The sequence below is a fragment of the Haliaeetus albicilla genome, chromosome 1, assembly GCF_947461875.1.
Source record: "Haliaeetus albicilla chromosome 1, bHalAlb1.1, whole genome shotgun sequence".
Taxonomy (NCBI): domain Eukaryota; kingdom Metazoa; phylum Chordata; class Aves; order Accipitriformes; family Accipitridae; genus Haliaeetus; species Haliaeetus albicilla.
Window position 1 is genome coordinate 34,210,161 of NC_091483.1, and position 22,194 is coordinate 34,232,354.

The 22,194-nt window shown below is 45.0% G+C and overlaps 1 protein-coding gene across 2 annotated transcripts in view; it reads left to right on the forward strand.

Annotated features, from left to right (window-relative positions):
- GPRIN3 (GPRIN family member 3) overlaps positions 1–21,898 on the forward strand; it is a 30,924-nt gene extending 9,026 nt beyond the window's left edge. Inside the window, exon 2 of one of the 2 annotated variants that reach the window (XM_069784670.1) lies at positions 18,100–21,898. In XM_069784670.1, the coding sequence (XP_069640771.1) occupies positions 18,192–20,570 (2,379 nt within the window). In that variant the 5' untranslated portion in view covers positions 18,100–18,191 and the 3' untranslated portion in view covers positions 20,571–21,898. Of the gene's footprint in view, positions 1–18,082 lie in introns of both variants that reach the window. The other variant, XM_069784663.1, reaches the window with a different exon arrangement.
- Positions 21,899–22,194: the final 296 nt, after the last annotated feature.

The window sequence follows — 22,194 nt, forward strand, 5'->3', positions numbered from 1 at the left end:
GCTACTTTACACCATCCACAGTGCAATAAAAACAAATAATATCCTATCATAATGCCCGGGAGCCTTCCTCAGAAATCCTCTTGTATGAAATGGTCTACTTTGAGAGTTGCTTCCAGCTAGACCATGCTTGGCCATTATCATAGAAACATGTGCAGTTGATATTGGGAAATAGCAGAACAGTATTTATCCAGTTCAGAAGATGCTCTTAATATGAAGGGCCTCAGGGGAATATTGCTTGGAAAATGTTTTTTCATAATAAAATGACCTATTTTAGAATTACAGTTTTCCATGCTGGAGGAGGCAGGAAGGTGGCAGGAGGCTTGCCAAAGAGATGGGCAATAAACACGCTCACACTTGCTCCCTAACAAGACGATGAGTGGACTGAATGTATTAATAAGATAGCACGCAGCGTTTTTTCAGCTAGGTTCCTGCATGCAGGCTATTTGTATGTGTCTACTACATCCAAATCAACATGCCTGCAGGAATGTGAGCAGACATTCTTATCGGCAGCCAACCCAAACATGCAGACGACAGGGAGAGAGCCCACACAATGTCTGAGCCGCTCCTCAAAAAACCTTAGGAGAAGAAAATAAAGTAAAAAGAGGGCAAAGCTAATAATAGTTTTGTTAAGTATCTACCAAGAAAGCAAGCTTCAATTACATTACACTTCTAATACTATGATCCCAAGCAGTGAGCTGTGTAACAAGTGTTATTTGCTGTTACTCATCAGTTCCGTCTGTACAGATGCTCCAAGACAACCCACATGTTGTTTCTTCTCCAGTAGCAGAGCCTGCCGTCTAGTGACTAATGAATCCCACCTACTCAGCCTCAGTTTGTCTCACATTTTGTCTGTTGAAACCTTTTGTCTTTTTCAACGTGATTTATAATCTAACTTCAGCAATCAAATTAGTCTTTAACCACCACATGAGTTCAACTAGTTGGCAATCAAAGCCACACCTGCTGTTGTAAAATCACATCAGAGACAGTAGCTAACATGCTGCTCAGAAAAAAAAAACTTAATTAGATGGATGAAATTTGACCTCGCAGTTAAAGGCTGTAATTCCTTTGATGCAAACCCCATTAATGGAGCTGCTGTAGTTTATATGAGGTATAAATTTGGCCTTTTACCAGAGGTACCTAACCAGAGATATTAAATTGATATGAAATTATTCCAAACGCCATAGTTGCCATTCTGACATGAAGCCAAACACCACCATCCTTTCAGTCATCCTATCTTAGGCAGCTGATTCAGAATGAATTTAGGGCAGATGAGGTAGAGATGAATGGACAGAATATATAGCTGTGGTACTTCAGCCAGCCAGTAGCATGCCCTTTTAAACCTTTGTCTGCTACAGTCTTTAGTGATGGTCTTGAAATACTCCTGGCTTGTGCAGAGCAATGTTGCCACCCTAAACAGCAGATAACGATGATAATGAAGTCCCAAGAGTTAAAAGTTTTATTGTACCAGGGCTTCTGAAAATCCAGAACCCATCACCAATGTGCTTTGCATGGGTTCAGTGCACTGTGCAGAAGGTTTCAAGCCCAAAGTTTTCTATGCAATGGTTTGTTGCAATAGCTTCTTATCATTGAATTTAAGAAAGACCAGAGTGGTAGAAAATTTGCAGAGAAAAAGACACTGAATAGGTCTTGTCACAAGCTTCTCGGTTCTGTGTCTGGCTGCAGAAAGAAGCTTTCTAATCACTTTTATGCAGTCTTCCTGATGCTTCTTTGAACCTTTTTCTGAGTGGTTAATGATTCAACTTCTCACATCTTGAATGGCAAAAGCAGTGTAAAAGTACTTGTTTTCTAGCAGACCATAATGGCAGCTCTTGCTAAGCTTTTGCTCAGTGGAGTTAAAGACTCAGTTAAATGTGTTTTAGGGTGGACCCATTAGCTTAGTTTTGGAGAGCATTTTGAAGAAGAAATGTGCATGAAACTATATATTACCCCTTGAATTAATGCAGTATTCTTCCATCTCTCCTTCCCCCTCTTGAAGGCTGACTTTGTGTGTTGTGTGTGGAATTTCATCCATGGGGTCCCGAGCTGAGCTCCATGACCAGAATATAACTGGGATAAATCTCCTGTAGTCACCTAGTCTTGATTTGAAATTCTTCACTGCTGACAGTTGAAATAGTTAATCAGTCGTATACACTTAATGACTAATTCTCCCTTTCTTGAAAGAGTTAAGCCTATTTGCTTTCCTTTTTTTGCTTCTTCTGTTCCTATACACAGAAAAATACTATCTGTATAGTCAGAAAGCAGCTTTTTCAATAGTGTTTGCTGTTAGTCACGCATTGGAAAAAAGAGACTTAACTGATTACAAAAAAAGTCAGGAAATGGGAAAAAATAGCCATCAGAGGCTTAGAAAGACAGAGCAATGCTTACAAAGTGCAAGCTGAGCATACAGCGGGAGGTAGCAAGAGGTATGAACATGGTCACCACCACAAATATGTCTTTCAAAATGATGCTATACCATGGTGCAAAACATGATTTTAAAACATCCATTTCTTATGAACAGTTTCCTGTCCTTGAGCTATATGAAGCTGTGAAATGGTCTGGCAAGGAGCACGGAGTAAGAGACAGATGGGGAATCAGTGCTGGAAGAGCGTTCAAGCCTAGGTCCAGGAGGCAGAGGGCCAACAAATTTCTGTATCACATGGACCAACCAACTTGCTTTCTCCTCTATGTCCTCTTTTTTTCTGCAAGAGCAGCTCTCCCCTTCACCTCTTACCTCCTCCTACCTTCTTACCTGGCCAGAATTCACTCAGCTGTTGTAGAGAGAGGTCAGCCTCATAAATGGAATCAAGTCATTGAGGCCACATGGGAGAAGGCTGGTGTTTCCAGGATCAGCATTTAGACTCATTCTCTAGTTTTGTGGGAGACACTTAGGGCTGAGGCATGCTAACCTTGAAATTCAACAGCTGAGAAACTCGATCTAGTTGCTGCCCAGAGAAAAGAGCAGGGGGCTAACAAATTCCCATGCGTTGTGGCGTTTCCCTTAAAAAAAGTGTGTGGTAAAGCCCACACACACTAGGGGAAAGGAACATGTTTTCTATCCTCTTGGAAAAGTAAAAGAGTGAGAGTTTTGAAGTGGTTATAGGGGGGTTTCCAGCCCATCTGCAGTGCTAACCAAACATCTGTCTCTCTCGAACCACCTCCTGTGGCAGTCCACCTTTGAAAAATGTTTTTCTCCTGTTGACTTGGGGTAGAACAAACCCAACAGTTTTTCTGTGGCTGCCCACACCTGTGGTTTAGAGTTGTTAATAAATAGATGAGAGAGCAGAGCGAACAGAGCAGAGGTAGTGATGATCAAGCTATAGTAATTACCTGGACTGTACTGACCAGCAGCTGAGCAGGGATGGAGCGAAAGGTACAGGCTCCTCACCTCAGTGACAGCCAAGCTTCTTGGAGAGGGGCCTGAGGTTTTCATAATATGGTTATACAAGAAATACCTGATTAATTGTTCTTAGTTTCCTAGCTCTATAGCCTGGACTTATTTGATCTTCTGACCCAATCTGCCTCTCTGTCCACATACTTCTTCCATTCGTTCTTGGTCTTCTCTGAGTCCCCTTGCTGAAGCACACAGGCTACGGATTTATAGGAAGGGTTATTCAGAACAAATTGCCAGCCTTGCTCTCTGCAAAAGAAGCAGCTCACCTGTAGGAAGAAAAAAAGATAATCGAGTAGAGTCACTTGCTCAGTACCTCATTGCCTGCTACCCTGTTCACACTGGGTGTCCTCTTCTCTGTTGTCAAATGTTCATATCCCATCCAATCCCATGCCCTGCCTAAGCTTTCTGAAGAGCAAGAGCATTAACAGAGCCTTTTCCGAAAGTGCTTACCTGCTTGTATGAACACTTACAGCTCTGCAGTGGTTGCAAGTATGTTTCTTGGGTGGATGGCCTTCCTAGTCAGTAACATCCTTTGCTTGTTCAGCTTTAAGGTGGTGCTTTGGGGGTTTAGTAGCTTTGGGGCTTTTTTCTTCACAAATGCTGGCAGCAGCATATTCGGTACACTTGTTTGGTTTTCTAGCTTGTGCTTTAACAGAGGTACCAGGCTGCTTTGCCTCTTTATAGATTCAGGACCTGCTGTATGGCAGTAATCCAGCAAGGGGAGACACCCCTTTGAATATTTTTTGGTAACGTTTCAGAGATGGATCTCTAAAGCCAGATTCCTACACTTGTGATTGCAAGGAGTCTTTAGTAGTAGATGATGAGATGTAGGAGAAAGGTGTTCTGCATTTAAATCACAGGCATTAGACACTGACTGTTGCATAGTTTTCTCTGTGATCTTCAGCTGTGTTAGCTTCTAAAGAAGAGGCAGAAAAAGTACCAGTTGCTACCTCTGCTCTGTACCTTGCCTGCTTAAGCTATGAATGTTTGGTATATCTATGCTCACACGTAGCATCCAGCAAAATGGCAGAATATGTTAGGGCCTTCTGGCATTTCTTGGATAAGAACAGGAACAAAAGAAATTGTATTTTCAAAAATATTGAGCAACTTTTGATTCCCACTGGCTTTACTGGTAATTCTGATTATTCAGCACTTTTGAGAATCAAACTTCTTTGATTTCAGCACCTAGCTTTAATCACCCAGATTAGGCTAGATGACTATCTTTATGTTAGCATATATCAAGTTTTATGTGCATATGTATGTCTGTCTGCAATCACATATGTATGCATAGTTTGTGGTAATAAAAACTGTATCCATATATAGGATGTCAATAAATGTGGTAGGAAGCCTACTGTGCATCCACAGCTGTCAGATGGCAGGTTGAAGTATCTAGTGCTTATCTTCAAGAAGGTCCTGTGTGGAAAAAAAACCATCTTGTCTGGATTTTCATACTGGCTCTAAGGTTGCCATGTGTTTTCTTGCTTCTTCAAGTATGCCTTTGTGCATAAGACATCTATGTTCAATGTGAGTCCAGTAATTAAGCCCTAAGCTGTGAATGATCCTTTTTCACGCCCTGCCAGCTTCCACTCCAGCTGTCTCAGAAACAAGGACAAAGCTATCGCACAGCCCCGCTTGCCTACAGCTGTGCTCTAGCAAGGTACAGCCTGACCTCAGCTCACTTCTAAGCTTTGCAGGTTAAATATGCTGGCAGCTTGAGCAAGGGCAGCTAAAACTGCTCCAAAGAGGAGTAAAAAGGAACGCAGCTTGATGTGAGGAGCTGGGCATTAGGTGATAAACTCAGTAATTGCTTGAGGCTGCCACATCTCCTTTTTTTTTTTGAATGTTCGGGGGGGGGGGGGGGGGGGGGGGGGCACGTTTTGCTTTTGTACCGGGAAGCAGCTGCCTGTAGCTTGAGAAACTTGTAGTTTCACCATATGTGAAGGTGAGCTGGAGGGATAGCTGCCACGGTCAGCACCAGTCACGCTGCCTGTGGGGCTGTCTGGTTTGGGCTTGGCCAGGTGGTCAAAGCAGCCAGCTTCAGTCAAGCTGAGACTTTGTTAAACCCAGATGTAATATATCTTGTTTCAGCTGTCATTTTAATTAATGCTAATTATAATCATTAACCAATTAGGCAATCATCCTGAGGGACAGTGATTCGAGTCAAAGTTAATGCCTTCTACCAGTGCCTCCATCACAGTGTGAGTTGCTTCAGTCACCTGATAAATGGAAACATGCCTGGCTTAAATGCAGAAGAAATGAGAAGAGGTATGCGCAGTATTAGGCTCAGTGTAAACCTGGAACTCTAGCTCTGGAACATCTCAGCCCTTGACAGGAGTGGGGATGTCACATTAGCTGGTGTAAGCCATCGTGGCCTTGCAGAGGGTCTAGGGCATGGACCATACGTCTAGTATGGATAAGGCAGAGGTCCAGAGTATGGATACAGCTGTGCCGTATCGCAACAGGCAAAGCTTTGGCTTATGATGATGCCAGTAATTGATTCCCAATATTATTATTAGCTTTGAAAGGGTTTACAAAATAAGATATGCTGGATCTCAGTTTCCAGCATGTTTTATTGAACTAGTTTCCAGATTTTGCATTACTATCTCTTAAATATTTGCTATCTTGAGGAAGTATTTCTGGGTTTAGTTCAGTTCTAACACCAAATAAGGATTTGTCTTATGAGTATTGTGATTTTTAAGAATTCAGAAGCAGAGAATGTAATTATTCTTAAGCCTATGAAAATCCACATTTAAAACATAGTATAAAAAGCTGCAGGCTGTTGGGTACCTTAGTTCCCCCTTGTTGGGGCTCGAAGGATGGAAGCACATTGAATCTAAGGATAAAAATACATGTTTTGAACAAGCCATTGTTAGGAGACAATTCTAATAGAAGGGAGGATGGTTCCTGCAACTGTTAGCGTGAGAGATTTTTACACCCCTGGGCTGCCTGCAAGGGCAATTCTGAAAAGCTATTACCATCAGACACCTGTGGGATAGACTGCAAATAACAAGTTGTTTGTAAAACAAGCTGTCATACAGCACAGCTGTTGGTGTTTTTCTTTGCTGCAGGAAGGCAGAGGTGTTGAGAGAGTGACTTGGTGACTGAGTTGGCTTCTTCAGCCAGGGAAAGCACTGAAGTCTCTTTGTTCAAGCACATCCACGTGGTGGATGGAGATGACTTATGAGCCTCTCTTTGTCCTGAGGAGCTCTCTGACTATATAGGGAATTTCAGCACTCAAACTTAGTGAAGTAAGGTTTGGGGGTTGATTTTTACCAATGCTGAGTTGGTATAGGTGCCAATACCTCCTTTTTCTCAAGCCAAGAGCCAGAACAATAAGTTTCTCTCAGTTTTACCTGATCAGATCTGCCACGGGGGCAGTTGCTGTCACCTGGGAGGTTTCTCAGATGTGTCTTTCAACACCTTCTGTCAGCTCTGGGTGGAGACTGAAGAAGACACAGTGTAGTTTATAGGTGTAATATTTTACCAACGTGTTCCTATCTAGCATTTGCCTTCATTAGGTCAAGTGGCTGGAAGCCATCACATGACTGCAGTGCTGTGTACATGGTTAGGCTGTTCTGTTGTTTCTGGATATAAAGAACGATGGTGTGACTGATTAGCTGCAGTACATGACAAGTGTTATTTTTCCTGGCTTTGCATGGTGCCATTTAGGATGTGTCATCCTGTCCCTGCTTCGTTAGCACATCCTGCTTTCCCCATGTCCCACGTGCAGTACCTCATCAGTTGAGAAAAAAAAAAATAACAAATGAGATGCTGGTCTCTGGTTTGGTCCAATTCCACCAGGGTCAATGTTCAACAAAATAAAGCATATAGCCTCAAGTAAAGAAAAAGAAGAGTCTGAGACTGAGATGACAGCTTTTCATGTAACAGTCGCACCGAAGTCGTATCGTGAGAAGTCATATCGTAAGCTCATGTGACTGAGGTGAGCAGGTTAGAGTCCTTAGCTGGATGTACGGGTTTGAGTCATTGCCCTCAAAAGAGCATTTAGGGGGTTGGTAGAGATACCACTGAATTGCTCTGATTTTATCTCTGAACACAGAAGGCCTCCAACCTGCAGCCATTTGGTTTCCTGCAGAGCCTCAATACATCAGACAAAGTGGCCCAGCACACGATGCTTCCTCTCGTGGGTTTTTTGAGGTGTTTAGCAGGAGGCAGTTTACTAAGGAGATTATTGTGTTCTTTTTACTGCTCTTATTGTCAATGACAGGCAGCAGCAAAGCAAAGTGAGAACGTGAAGAAACAGGAAGCAACTGCTGAGGTGGTGGCAGGAAGAAGGCAAGATATTTTTAACCATTTTTTTTAATTTAAAAAAAAAGCCCCAGTGATAGCTGTTTCAGCTGCAAGCCTCTTTATTCACATTAGTTGTGTTTCTGATAGCTAGGAGGCAACAGCAGACACGGTGAGATCATCATTATGCCTTTCTTAGGTTAATCACACGTTACGGCAAATTTCTGTTACAATAATGACTGGTTAGGCTCTGCATTCTTCTTCTCTAATTACATGCCATTTGGAGTAGTTCTTTTCCGTTAGGATAACACCTGTAAACAGCAATGGGTTTGTCCTTTGCCAGGTGCCTGTTATGTATAGATCTATTCCCTTCTCTAATACTGAGCCCAGCATCTTCATTAAAATAATATGATATATGAGGAGAACTTAATTTTTCAGCTGGTGCATGAGAGTTAAACATTATCATTGGGTTTTACCTTATGCAAAAGACATTCCACCTGTCAGCTCTTTCAAGGCAAAATTTCCTTACTTGCAAGGCTGGTTAAAAAAAAAAGTGCTGCCACAATACACTTCTCTGGGCACCACTAACATGGTTACTCAGCTGCAAATCGGGCCTAATTATCAAGGGTGCTACCAGCACTACTGGGGCTGCTTCGGTCACGTGATGAGTGTTTGCATTTAGTGCACTGGGGAATGTTCTTAAGGAGAAGGTCATCACGAAATTCGGGAAATTTGCTTTTGAGGATATGAAAGCATGTTAGAAGTAGATAACATCCTTTGTCCCAAAGAGCCACCCTTTCCAAGATGCACCTACTCAGCAGTAGTTGTGTTTTCCTGACCACACAAAATGTGATTTTGGTTTTGATACAGCTGTCACGAGGTGGATGTCCAAATAAACCTCACCATCCTGATTTCTGCAAGTTGTCTGGGAGTCTTAGCAGAGAAAGCAAGAATTGCATGGGCACTAAGCCAGTGTTATGCTTTCACCCCTAAAGACGATCACTCTGCTTTATATTGAAGTCACGTTGGCATTGCTGTGTAGGAAAAAGGTATTTATTGTTGGCTATTGTTAAACTGCTCTCTTGAAAAACGGCTTTTGTTTGTCAGCTGTCAATGTTCAGATGCATTCAGTTGCATGAAATGCATTAATGAGGGGTTAGATTTCACAGTCCTTTTATCAGACAGATGATAGCGGGATAGATAAGGAATTAAATTCCCACTTGCTTGACAGGCAATTCCATTGCTTTGAGCATCAAACATTAAAGTGGTGTTTGAAAGGTCCGTATGACCCTCCATATGACCCACATCCCTCAAACACCACTTCTTGGTTTTACTCAATAAGATGAAGAAAAATAATGTGGCAGTGAGCTATGTGAAATACTCACCTGCCTGATGCAGACAGCAGGTTGCTGGTTTCCTCTCACGTGCACGTGTCAGGAGCATGCGCACAGACATCCCTCCTGAAACGTGGCTTACCCTTGAAGTCAGGCTGCATTTCCTTAAAAGTGACTTCCAGTGTCAGGTACTGAAATTTAAAAAAATGTGTTGATAAATAATGAGGCTAAACATAATAACATGCAATTAAAAAAAAAAAAAGAAGAAAGAAAAAAAATAGAAGGAAAATATATATCCCTGCGGGTTTTATTCACATGTCACATCCCCTCTAGGGTGGCCCAGGATATGAGGTGGGAATGTCACTGCAGCTTATGCAGCTCTTACAGCTGGCTGCTGGTCGGTGTAGTTGTTGTTTGATTTGGCTGTTTTCATAAAGCCATTTATCCTTCCCTTTCACCTCGGAGGAGAAAGGCTGATGGGCTCTTGGCAGTGTTCAGCAGGGACTTTCGCATACTTACATGCCTGTCCAAAGCAAGCCTTTTTAGTGGGTGCTGTAACCCTGGGAGGAGGCGTGCAAAGAGAGAGCCTGTCTTTGCAGCCCCGTGCTGCTGCCCAAGACCCCTCTCTGCCAGCAGGGAGGATGCTCGGGAGCACAGCAGAGCATGACCTGAGTGGGAAAGCAGAGGCAGAGGAGGGGATGGCGTGGGGAGAAAGGTGTGGAGGTGGTGCATGTTCAGGCTGCCACCCAGCCCTCCTGCGTTTCCTTCCTGTGCCACCCCCTCTGACTGTGCATGGGGCTCTTTTGAGAGATTCTGGAGGCTGCAATTATGGGAGGATCTCAGCTTCCCACAGCTTTTAATCTGTGAGGTGAGCTCTGAAGGCTCAAAAGTTCAAGGGCAACAGATGATGCCACAATTCTTAATTTAAATGAGGATTTTCAATCTCCTTTCCAAACATTGATTTCTGGCAATCTTGTTGAGACTATAGTTTCTACCACTTTTAAATAGTCTTTTTCCCTGCTTTAAAGCATTGGAGTGCAAAGCAACCTCATTTTCCTTCTGGAAACCTGAAAGAGTTTTGCAAAATCGGGATGCACCCGTAAATCCATAACCGTTTGGTCCTTACTCCCACAAAAACAAGCTGCTCTTGCAGCAGTTCCACAGCACATGCCAGCCTGCTGCCTTTGGCCGTGGCCAGAGGACAGTGACCTCTTCAGCAGAGCCAGCCCAGCTTTGGTGCTGGGGAACCTCTGAGTGCAAGTCACTGGTGTGACTGCGGTAGCTGTACACATCAAGGTACAGAAGAGGGTAATGTGATCTCTTCTGATACAATGACTTGCTGGCAGAGATTAAAAGCAAAATGCAACCAGGAGCAAAGTTTGCATGCATGCAGAAGATTTACATCGTGGCATTGCTAACAGCACATGGGCTCCCATTGAGGCTCCATGAACAGGCGCCGGAGCTGGACGTGGTGGTTGCTGCTTGTCTTCTGGCTGGGGTGAGAAGGGCACTGCCCACGGGGAACATGCCGTCTCAAAGCAGAGCTGTGGTTGTACTTCCTTTTAGATGGACATCTTTCTAGTTGAAGTGTAACTAATTATTCTGCTGCCAGCAGGATAGTAGAGCTGAATCAGGCTTGGTCCCCACACAGTTTTTATTTATCTGTGGTTATGGGCCTGCCTATTAAAAGCCTGTTGCAGATATTCCCACACATCTGTTCCTGGGCGACTGCTGAGGTGCACATGTGTCTCTGGACCATTTTGAAGTGTTGAGGTGAGGTTCTGCTCAAGCTCACAAACCCAGACTCTCAGAGGAGCCTGTCAGCACCATCCTGCACTCAGGCAGCCATGGGACTTGGACTTGTTTGCACCCTTCAGCTTGAAGTTGGAGCAGAGGTGTACCCCAAATCTGGTTCAGCCCTACCTGGTTGCATTCTTTTTGTACCAGTCTAAAGCTGCTTAGGCCAGTACTGAATTTTCTGGCAATCCTGAGGTCATGCTAGGGGTGGAGTGACTGATGCTTGCTTCTAAACTGGGATAAACGCTGCACTACCAGAATTATATAGATGATCCCTTGTGCTCACTGCTAAGTACTTAAGAGTATTGAAGAGAGATCCAGTCTCTTCTGCAGCCTGCCAGGCACCGCGCTTTCTGGACTCCCAAGAATTCAGCAAGAGTCTAGGGAGCACAGAGAGCGTAGGTTTAAAGAGAACATGTGCAAGAGCTACCTGCAGAAACAAAATCCGGCGAAGCTATCTGCATGCTGCAGTGAGAAAATACTGTAAATATTAGATTTAAAAATTTATTTAAAATTAATCAGAATTGCTTTTGCATCTAGTTGAGTAGACTATATCATTTGCAGTAAGGTTACTGTGGCCTCTTGGAAGGGTGTACTTAAGGTTTGTCAAAAGCTCAGCAAAATGAAGGAAGATGCAAAGCAGTTTGCTTTGCTTTGGATTAGGCCCAGAGGCCACTGTGCCATTTGGTAGGACTGGCTTAACCCATATTCTCATCTGCAGGTTGTGGGCAGCAGGTTAAGATGAGCTTTGTCCTTCTAAAGTGGAGGTGGAGCTCCCCTGCTCTGCACTTTGCAGAGCTAAAGCCTATACCTGGCAGAGAGATGCAAGATGAGAGGAGTCAACAACCAGAAAAATATATTTCTTCAGCTTGTACAAAATATTGCTAGATAAATCTTCAGTAGCTGTCAGGCTGATTGGCAGCCATCTCTTTTTGGCAAAAAAATGGCAGTGCATCTTGCCCTTGATTTTTCACCCAATTTTCCTTGGTTTATTACCATTACAAAACAATGACAAGCAGAGGCTGATATTTTTCTTAAGTACTTACCCTCTGTTTTTCCTTTTGGACTCATTTCCCATTTTTCCCTCCGCTTTTCCATTTTTCAGCATCGTGTCTTGACACCTGTGCAAGCAGAGCTGCTAGGCGCTGTGGGCTGTGTCTCGGCATCCAAGAGGAAGAGCTGCGAGGTCCAGTGAGGAGCCAGGCTGTGCCCGGAGAACCCTGGCAGGAGCTGGGTTTTCCTCGGGGCTGTTCATGCGGTCCCCTTGGTAGTTTCAGCTGATTTAGTATTGTGATGTGCGTCACAGGTGGCTAAAAAGTGCTTCTAGTACGGGTGCTGGGAACGGTTTTAGGAGGGGCTCTGGGGTTTTGTTCGGTGGTGTTTGCTTTAATACTAAAATGAGCGGCCTAGACTTCCAGTGAGCAGGCTTTTACAAATAAAAGTCCTTTTCTCATGGGGCATGCATGTGTGCGTTGCCACAGCATTTTGTATAGGCCAAATATGCAAAGGGGTTTCATAAATAGATGTGCATTCATTTCCAAAGGTGATTAAAGTGTCTCCTTCAATTCATAAAATCCTTATACTCCTGATGGCCAGCAGCAGGAAAGGCGTACCAGAGGTCCATGTCTGGGTGTGTGCTAGGACTTCAGGCTGGCCAGAGCCTTCAAGTAGATCTAACGTTTTTCTAAAGCAAACGTCCCTATCCCCAAAAATAACAAGAATAATTGAAAAGCTTTTCAAATAAACCCCGCACACCTAGAGATAAAAAGTCACAAATGAGAAATGTAATTTTTAATATATTGAAAAATAAAAATAAACAGGTAAGATAACAAGTTCTTGTAGGCAGGCCCTTGCTCCTAGGCAGGGTTGCAGCCGGCACAGGGGCTCCTGAGCTGCATGAGACTGCCTGGTCCTCTCCAGTCCCCACGAGATTCCTCCTGTCACCCTTGGTGCCTGGCTGGATGCTCCCTGCAGGGGCTGCCCCGTCCCAGCTCCTTCTCAGCTTCCTCTCCAGCATTTGTTCCATGGCCCATCGAGCTGAGATGTCTTCCCTTCTCCTCCTAGAGGAGTATGACTGACCCAGCCAGCCATGTAAGGGGACGGAATAGCGAATGCACAAAGAAGACATGTACCATCTATCACATCTTACCCTGTTTCTGTCCTCAGGGCAGTTGTGAGAGAGCCAAACAAGGCTTTGGGTGTGAACTAGTATGACCTTCCTATAGTTATACTGTTGAGCGGGCCCATGACAGCTAGCCCTGAACCCAGATGCTGCAACAAAAGTGCTCAGATACCATGATGATGGGCTCAGCTGATGAGCAGAGTCGAGGTAAGTTGTAGTTTAAGGCAGCAGAAAAGCATCAAGAAGCAACAGGAAAAGGTGAATAGCGAAAAAGGGCAGAAAACACCTTATTGCACTGAAAGGAGTCTAGCAATAGGCTGTTGTCCATCTGGTCTGAGTAAAGTCATATCGGTTCAATGGACAGTGAGGGACTAAAGAGGTATTTTGCAGTATCTGCTGAAGTGTTACAGCAGTTCTGCTAACTGAATCAGCAGAGGCCAGTAAAAAGCAAACCACCGCATGCATTCCCTCGCTTTGCATAACATCTGCACAGAGGGTGCTGCAGCCCCATGGCGTTGAACTTGTTGCTTCTGCCATCCACCTCCCCGTCTGTCTCTGGCCTGGGTTCCTGCGGTGTCTGCAGGTGCAGCCTGCAAAAACGCATGCGGTCCCCAGGTGTAGAAGGGGAATTGGGACTTCGTGCACCTTGTCCTTGCAATGCCAACCCCATCTTTTATGGGAACTGCGTGTATGCAGGGTATCTGGTTGCATCCCCTGTCACTTCTTGCTTCCCCGTGATTGTAGCATAAGAGTCTGTCTCCTGTCAGCATCCCAAAGCACGCTGAAAGATGGGAGCTGTGTATCTTCTCTCTTACCGCTTCGGGCAACCTCTTTTGTATTTTAATGAATGTCCTTGGTTTGTGCTGTCTGTCATTTGTTGTGCCAGTGTTTGGTCCCACAGATAACTAGGAGAAAATAACCCATGAAGTAAAATTTTCACAAACAAACAGAATAACAAACACCTTTTGATGCTAAGAAGAGGAAGTCACAGCATTTACAGAGAACAGCAACTTAAGGAGCTGGAAAAAAAAAACCACTGGTGCAGAATTAGAAGGATGCAAGTGCATGTGTATGTTTAAAATTTAAAGAAATGTGTTTTGTTTTCTGTATATTCAGTGGTCTAATATGAGTTAGAGTGTGCCATTGTCTTTTCCTCAGGACAAGAAATGAGAAGGGAGGCTGAATTCCTGCTTCAGCAGATATTTATCTGTGTCCTTAACCCATGCGGTTGTATGATGATTTTTGTGATGATCTGAGAAATCATATGATGAGATTAGAACTTTTAAGAGCAAATATTCAGTTCTTCCATTTGTAGAGACAAGGGTGAAGAGAAGGCTCAAGGAATGGAAAGCTGATGAGAATCCAGAATTGGGGAGGGTGTGCTTGATTAGTTTGGGAGCTGCTTTTTAATTGGTTTTCATTTTTTGGTTTTTAAATTCTTTTTAAAATTGAGGTTAGGTGGAGATGCTGGCAGTCTTATTTGTGCTTTTGCAGATTTTCAGATTTTTCAAGAGGGAATGGGAGGCAGAATCTTATGCTGGAATTTCCTGGAAATTTCTTTTTTTGTTTTATTAAATGTGCAGACCTTCTGGTTTTGTTGACATTCTCATAAGCAGCAAGTGGGAAATTTGTAGTGTTGTCTTATTGGGGGATGGGTGTTACTTAAATAAGTAGGAGTTTCTTTACATTGTCAGCATTGAGTTTCCTGTGAGGTTTGTTTGTTTGGGGGGGGGGGGGGTGTTAAAGCACTTAAAGAAGACCTACTCAGTGACAAGAGTCCATGAAGGTCTACTGGCCATGCAGGGACCCTCCCAGACCATAGAAGCCAAACATAGACTTTGTCACAGTTAGAACCTTCTTGTTGCAAAGGTCTAGAAAAATTCTGTGTTGAGATGAGATTGACACAGTCAGGCAGGCTAATTTAGTCTGAAAGAATAAGGTGAAGGAGAACTGTGCTGGCGTAGAAAAGCTGTTCTTATTACTAAAAATTGATTTTGACCTTTGTGGAGATACTAATTTCACCTCCTGATAAAAGAAAATTTTGGATGCTTGCTCCAGGTCAGGCATACAACACTTGAAAAATTCATCAGTGATCTCGATTTGTTTTCACATGTTTTTTGGCCTACTACTGAGTTTTGTATGTCTGTTTCTTCTAGGTGTTTGCTTGCAGTTGGCGTTGCTTGTTGGTTTGAATCCTCGCTGCCTTGGCAGTTGAATAGTGTTGCCCACAGGTCCCAGCGTTGTTCTTCACTCCTATATAACAGGAATCCAATAATAAAAATGAGACAATAATCATAAATAAGACTGCAATAATAAGATGCCTTTCCAATTCTGTAATTAGTTGCCTTTGCTTGCTTTTCTGTTGCGTAAGACTTATGTTTCCTTCTGATTTTTATTAATTCTTAAGAAAGAGCATTGTCAAAAATTACCGCGTTTATTTAGACTACTACAGTGCCTTTGGATCCTGTCATTAGGATAGCTTAGGGAAGAGTCTAACAAGAAAATAGCTCCCATGAGTTTGATGACGCAGTCTTTGTAAAAACCTTATTCTCATAAACTAACTTCTTTTCACAGTTATCCCAGGCAGTAGAATGACCCATCCCCCCAACCCATGTTCAAGGGTCAAGAGAAATGTCTGGGTTATGCTGTGTTGTTCCACATCAGAGAATAGGTCCACATGGGGTTTTTGGGGCAGAATTTCCTCTGTCAACATTATACATTGAGAGCTTGGTAGCAGAATCACTTTTAATTAGCACATGTGGCAGTCGTTTAAATGTGTGTTTCTAGTGATGCTGGTGAAGAGCCACTAAACAGATGGGAAGAATTCATGTGGGTGTTTAGATCAGAACAATTAGTTGAAAAATTAGGAATCGTTCTTCTGTTGAGTGAGTATGAGTTAAAGACAGTGCTCCGGCATGCAGATTGCCTTTCCCAGGTTTTGTATAGCAAAGAGCCAAACAGATTTGCTCTGCTGTCTTTATTTCTTCTGAAACTGTTTGCCGAGTAGTATGTCTCATCCTAAAAATGGAGGTTGGTTTTGTTCCATTATTTGTTTGGTTGTTCTTAAATAAACTCTGGATCTAAAAAAAAAAAAGAAATGTGACCTGCCCAGTTGTATATACTGGTTTGGTTTGCATCGATATTTGAAAAAGGAAATACGAGAGTAACAGAGTTTAGACAGATGCCCAAAGCCATCTGCCTCTCTCCTCGCGGTCATTAGACATTCATAATACAACAGCGTGAACATGGAACGGCCCTCCTTTCCTTCAGGACTACATTGGCTGGCTTTAAAGTGAGCAGTAAATGAAGTGAAGACATCTTGTAGGCAGACACAAACTTCCACCAGTTTTCAGTCTGATTTACATAAACTCAGTACTTCTCAAAAAGCTTAGCAATCGTTAGCTTTGCTAGAAAGCCATTTTGGAATGATGCAGGGTTGCTATCACAGATTGCAGCTAAGAAACTTGGGATCCTTGAGGGGCAGGATTACAGTTTCCCAGGGCTGGCTTAATCCAGCAGACTGTATATGTGTGGTTGGACAGAGCCCAAAGAGATAGTATAAAAATAATAAATTATTATTATCTGGAAGACATAAAGCTTAATAAATAAGTAATAAGTCGCAGCATTTTCCTTTTCTTAGAAGAATAGACTGGCTGTATTTGTTTTAATTTTCCTTTCATTGAGCACTTGCCTCTTGTTGCTCTAAGTACCTAAGGTGCTGAAATTTAGGATTAATTTTACAGAAACTAAGGAAGCTATACTGCTGCCCTTCAGGCTGAGAGAGAGAAGGAGAGTAGGGATGTTTTCTGGAAGGGGCTTCTGTGGACTTTGCTAGTGGGTAGGGAGGGCCTGGAAAAGCTGCACAGCTCCTTCCAGCAGCGTCTCCCAAGTGATGTAGTAAAGGAGACCCCACTGTGTACCTGCAGAGACATGGGCACACAGAGGTACGGTAATTTTCCCAGCATCAGCTCTCTGGTTAACATAAAACTAAATGTTCAGGGTGTCTCCCAAGTCCCATACCCATGCTTTGCTGGCAGCATAAGCTGGGGAAGATCTTTTAAACAGGCATAGGTAGCCTGCAATTTAAAAGAAGGCTGGGATGGGATTTTATCACTGGCCACCACCACTCTGCTGACACTGACAGGGATCCAGCCCTTGACCTCTAGCAGGGTGCAAGTTGGGCAGTGCAAAGTCCTTCTGAAAGTCCAGCCAACAAACACATTTGGAGATCACCTCCTGTTTGAAGCAATGGTTTCTCTGCAGTCCTGGCCAGATTTCAGCCTGGATAACTCTGCTCCACCTGTTTAAAATCCTTCCCCAGTGTTTCACTGGGCATGGGCCCCTCCTGTTCTGCAGTGCTGCAACATTCCCCTTCCAGTTTTATACCACCTGCTCATAAATTGATTTCTAGATCCTCTGTGCCTCCAGTTATTAATCAAGCTGGATTGCTTGTAATTATTTCAAAGGATCTAAATGTGAAAACAGTAAGTATGTGCACAGCCTCAGTGCTGTACGGTGCAGTAGCTTCTCTTGGTGTTTATCTGCACCACCCAGCAGGTCATCGTACCTCCGTATTCCTTTTACCAGTGAGGTTTGGGTTCATCCACATTAGTCTGAACTGACCTGTTGCCCCCTGTGAGCACGTCCTTTTTGGTAGTGGAATTAGAGAAGGGCTCTCCGTGAGAAAGAGGGGAAACTGGTGCTCAGCGAAGGTGTGGGATCCACTCAGATCACAGGGTGGGTATCGGATCTGCTCTTCACATAGGCACAACAAGCAAGGCAGCACCTTTCCTTCCACAGGTGGCTTGCTAGAGGATTTTATACAGTGAGTTTATTTTGTGACCTCAAACTTCCACACAAAGTTTGCGCCCCTTCCCATTCATCCCTGCTTTCACTTCATATTTCTTTTTTTTTTTTTCCTCCCTCTTGGCATATCATTATGTTTTCATTAATGTATCAACAACAGGGCAACTGTTGTTGCTTTGTCCCTAGTATTGTCTTCTCCATCCAGACCTTGGAATTGGGAGATCCTTGAAATCCATGTCTCTTATGTGACTTTTAGGCAGAATCAGGTGCTTCACTTTCCCCCTTGCCCGCAAGTATTTCTCTCCAAGCTGTAAAATCAATCTGTTCTAGGTACTTTTTTCTTCTTAAATCTGACTGCTACTAACACTGTGTTTCTTTCATTAACAGATTAGCTTTAAAGGAAGCCTGTCGCCAACGGCCTGCCCTGTTGTACCCACTGCGTGGCAAGAAAACTCCGAGGAGAAGCTGAGGGCAAGCTGCATCTCAGAGACGGTCCATGGGGACTGTACCAGATCCTCTGAGATCTGCCAAGCTTTCCCTGGTCGCAGCTTCTGCAGAGGAGGACAACCTGGGAGACCTGCAGTCTGCTAACCGCCAGCCCCAACTACCCAGCGGCGAAAGGGCCAGCAATGGCTTCCTGTGCACACCGTCCGGCTCTGCTGGAGTTCGCTTGTTCGACCTGAAACGCACGCCGGCTGCCAGCACACAGAGCTGTGAGCAATGCCGCAAGGACGATGCTAGCCAGCAGGAAGGCTTTCCTCCCGGGCTCACCAGCAAAGCTGCAGAGGGGCATCCTGCAGCCATAGAGCCTGCTGGTTGCTCCCGGCCAGCGGGCAGCCAGGGACCGGCAGCGCCAGCCCCTGCTGCAGCCGGAGCCCCTTTGGTGGGAGGGGGGCCAGAGATGATGCCAGCCCCCCAGAGCTCCCGGCAGTTTGTGCAAGGCAACCAGGTGAAAAGGAGCTCCCTGACACAAATGGATGACTCTGCCTTGAAACCTCAGGGGAGTGATGATCAGCCGGCACTTGAGGTGTTAAATTATTCTTCCCCAGGTGACCCTATCAGGGGTAATGAGTCCTGTCGTACTTCTCAGGCAAACCTTCTGCAAAGAGGGGAAAAAGACAGGGGAGCAGAAAAAAATGGTTCTGCTGCATGTCAGTCAGCCTCGCCAGCGAGGCACACTGAAGCTGACCTGGGGAGAGACCCACAGACCAGTTTGGAGGTGAAAAGTGGGGCTGCAGACACCGCGCAGTTGCATCCCACAGGCAAAACTGAAGCGGTGCAGAGCAGCGAGGCACCGGCCCAGTCTAGTCACGAGAGTCTGCATCCCATACGCAACACGGACGCCGAGCCGGGGAGTCCAGGCCCCACCCAGGTCTCCAAATTCAGAGAAACGGGTACAATGACGGTTCAGCCGGAGAGCAGCTCTTTAACTCAGGAAGCAGTAAGCAGGACATGGCGAGATGCTGAGGTTCAGGCAGTGGCTACCGTGGAGAGCAAATCAGCCTCCACCAGTCCCAGCATCCTTGCTGCCTTCTTAAAAGGAAATCCTCCTCCAGAGGAGAAGGAAGAACTGCACATAATTTACCAGGGAGGTATGCGGCTGAGCCAGCCTGCACTTACTGACAGTTTATCCTCACAACAAATGTCCCCATGTTCTCCCGGTGTCACGGCAAAATCAACTGTTGTTATGGCTGCGACTGCTTCAGCCCAAACCCAGTCTGTCAAACTGCCTGGGGTCCCATCTGACGTGGTGTCTCCAGCAGCAGCAGATAATGCAAAACCTGTTCTCCCCTCCTCCCTTGCAGCCATTACCTCCCAAGGGACATCTGTGGGTAATGCTGAAATGATCGGTGCAGCCCGTGATGACAAGGATGCTGCTCAGCTGCCGATGGATGCTCCAGTCCCACCAAAGCCCATCCCTGTTGAGCAACTTGCAGTTGACTCGGGTAATCAAACTCCAGCACGGTCTGGGTCTGGCACTGGCGAACCAAGCACCACTTCTGCCACCGCTGTCCCAGGAACCAAGAGCAATGTGCAAGATGTTGTCCATGATGCAGGAAGCAGCCAGTTACCCTTACTCTGTAGCACAGTCAGCGAAGTCAAGCAGAAGGAGGTCCCGGGCAGCTCTGAGCAAAAGCCTGTGCAAAGTAAGGGTGCGAGTCAAGGGGAGGTGATTCCTAATCAGTCTGTGGTAAAACCAAAGGAAGAAAACTCAGTGGTGCTTGATCCTAAAGGAGGGATGAATGTTAGCAGCCAACATGCCGCTGTCCGCATACAGGCCCGCTCGAAGGATGAAAAGGAGAGCAGTGGCCAGGGAGACGCTGGCCAGGCTCAGGCAGCTGGTGGCCAGAGCCTGCAGGCAGGACTGACACCCGAGTTGAGTGCCAGTTCTACACGTCTTGACCCCCCCTTGGAGGTACCAGCAGCTCCCTGGCAGCAAGGCCTCCAGGCCAAGGAGTCCAGACGTGAGCTTCACACAGCAGCTCTTCCCGCTTCAGCTCAGGCCTTGCCGAACCTGGGGGAAAACAAAACGCAGCCCACCCCAGCCATGGAGGCGAAAGTGCAGGTGAAGCAGTCCAAACACGTCAGGGATGTTGTTTGGGACGAGCAGGGCATGACATGGGAGGTTTACGGTGCTTCCCTCGATCCAGAATCCCTGGGAATTGCCATCCAGAACCACTTACAGAGACAAATACGGGAACACGAGAAACTGATCCGGGCCCAGAACAGTCAGACCCGGAAATCCATTTGCTCGGATACATCCTCAAATAAAAAACTGAAAGGGAGGCAGCACAACATATTCCAGTCCATGCTGCAGAATTTTAGGCGTCCTAATTGCTGCGTCCGACCTGCTCCCTCTTCTGTGTTAGACTGACGTGGTTTGCAGGGGTGCATAGATGTCTGGGGTGGTAGAGAGAATCCCTCCCCCCAAGTCTTGAGTCCTGCTGTTCAGTTGTGTTATTGGGGTTGTGATGCAGCAACAGTGGAAAATTATTCCCCTTTGTTTTCTGAGTAGCCACGCGCTCCATCACGCCGTTGTTATTGCCACAGCTGGTATATTTCCACATTATGCCCCCATCCTGACTACTGTCAGATGAAAAGCTAGGCACTTAGCAAAAGCACAAATTTAAATTGCCACCTTGCTGTGGGGAGAGCAGCACCTTCTGATAAAGCAAGAAGCAGAGAGATTGTCAGAATTATTGTGGGAAGTTATTTGTGTGCATCACGAGATCTTATACAAAGGGGTGGGCTGGGGAAGCTGGGTGGAGTGAAACTAAGGTTCCACAGCTGTAAAGACCTAACACAAGACAACTTTCCTGGTGTGTAAGTTACCCATGCTGAGGCAAGTCCATGAAAAGGCTACAGACATTGATCACTGAGCAGTCTCACTTCTGTTGATACTGTGGGGCACCGTTCTCGTGTGAGCCCCAGAGAGCCAGGCCTTCCCCTCCCATTGAAATGGAGAACCAGGCAAAGAGTGAGGATCAAGGCTGAAGGATTATCTTTTGGAAGAATGGGATTTTGATGGCTAGAAGGGGAGGTGAGAGAGGGATATATTCTGCAGGCTTTTTCTCCCCTGCATCAGTCATGCTTAAGGTATAAGCATGCAATGCACACAGGGCAGACGAGGCACGAGAGAGCATGTCAGTAGATGTACCCGCATCTGACGGGACAATGCCCTCACTCGTGCTGTGGCACTCCAGCCAGGTCTTTCAAAAGCAGCGAGCCGTTCTGGCTCCACAGCCGGCGTGGGCAGCCCCTGCTCCCAGCCTCCCGCAGCACTGAGCACCTCTCCTGTAAATGAGTCTTTAAAGTGATATGGATCTTTCTTCTCTCTCCAGAGATGCACAGTAATGTTTTCCCGCAGGTGCAGGCTATCCTGTGCATCTGGGTCCACGAGCCTACATGTCTAGTGTGTTACACTGGTTATTTTCCTTTTAGGTTCTTAGCCAAATCTAGGGGTTTTTTGCAGTATTTTGGTGCTTTTCTTGCTGCCTTTCATAAACCAAGTAGCATTTATTTAGCCTGTGTGTATTTTGTTTTACCTAATGCTCTCTATATTATAAACCATTATATTGTTAACTTGAAACATTTACTTGACAAAAGTACTGAAAGCTTGAGACAATCTTTGCTGTATTTCTAATGTTAGAAAAGTTGTAGAAACTGCTAATAAAAGGTAGCTTAGTGACTGTTTCTCCAGAAGTGTGATATACAATAATGTCTCAAATGTACGTTGGTCACATTTCTCACCTTAATAATATTTTTCAGCCTGGGAAATATGTTTCCCACTAGCTTTTTATTCTGTCCACTAGAGCTCATGATGGGAGGCTGGGGAACTCCTGCAGTTTGCAGAAAATTTAGTTTTCAATCCTGCAAAGCACTGAGGATTCGGATATTGTGCTCCTGCAGAGTACTAGAGTTAAATAGGGGTTGTTTTTATTCCATTAAAGACTTTTCATGAATCACAATGATAATTTATTTCTGTCTCTAGTAACACA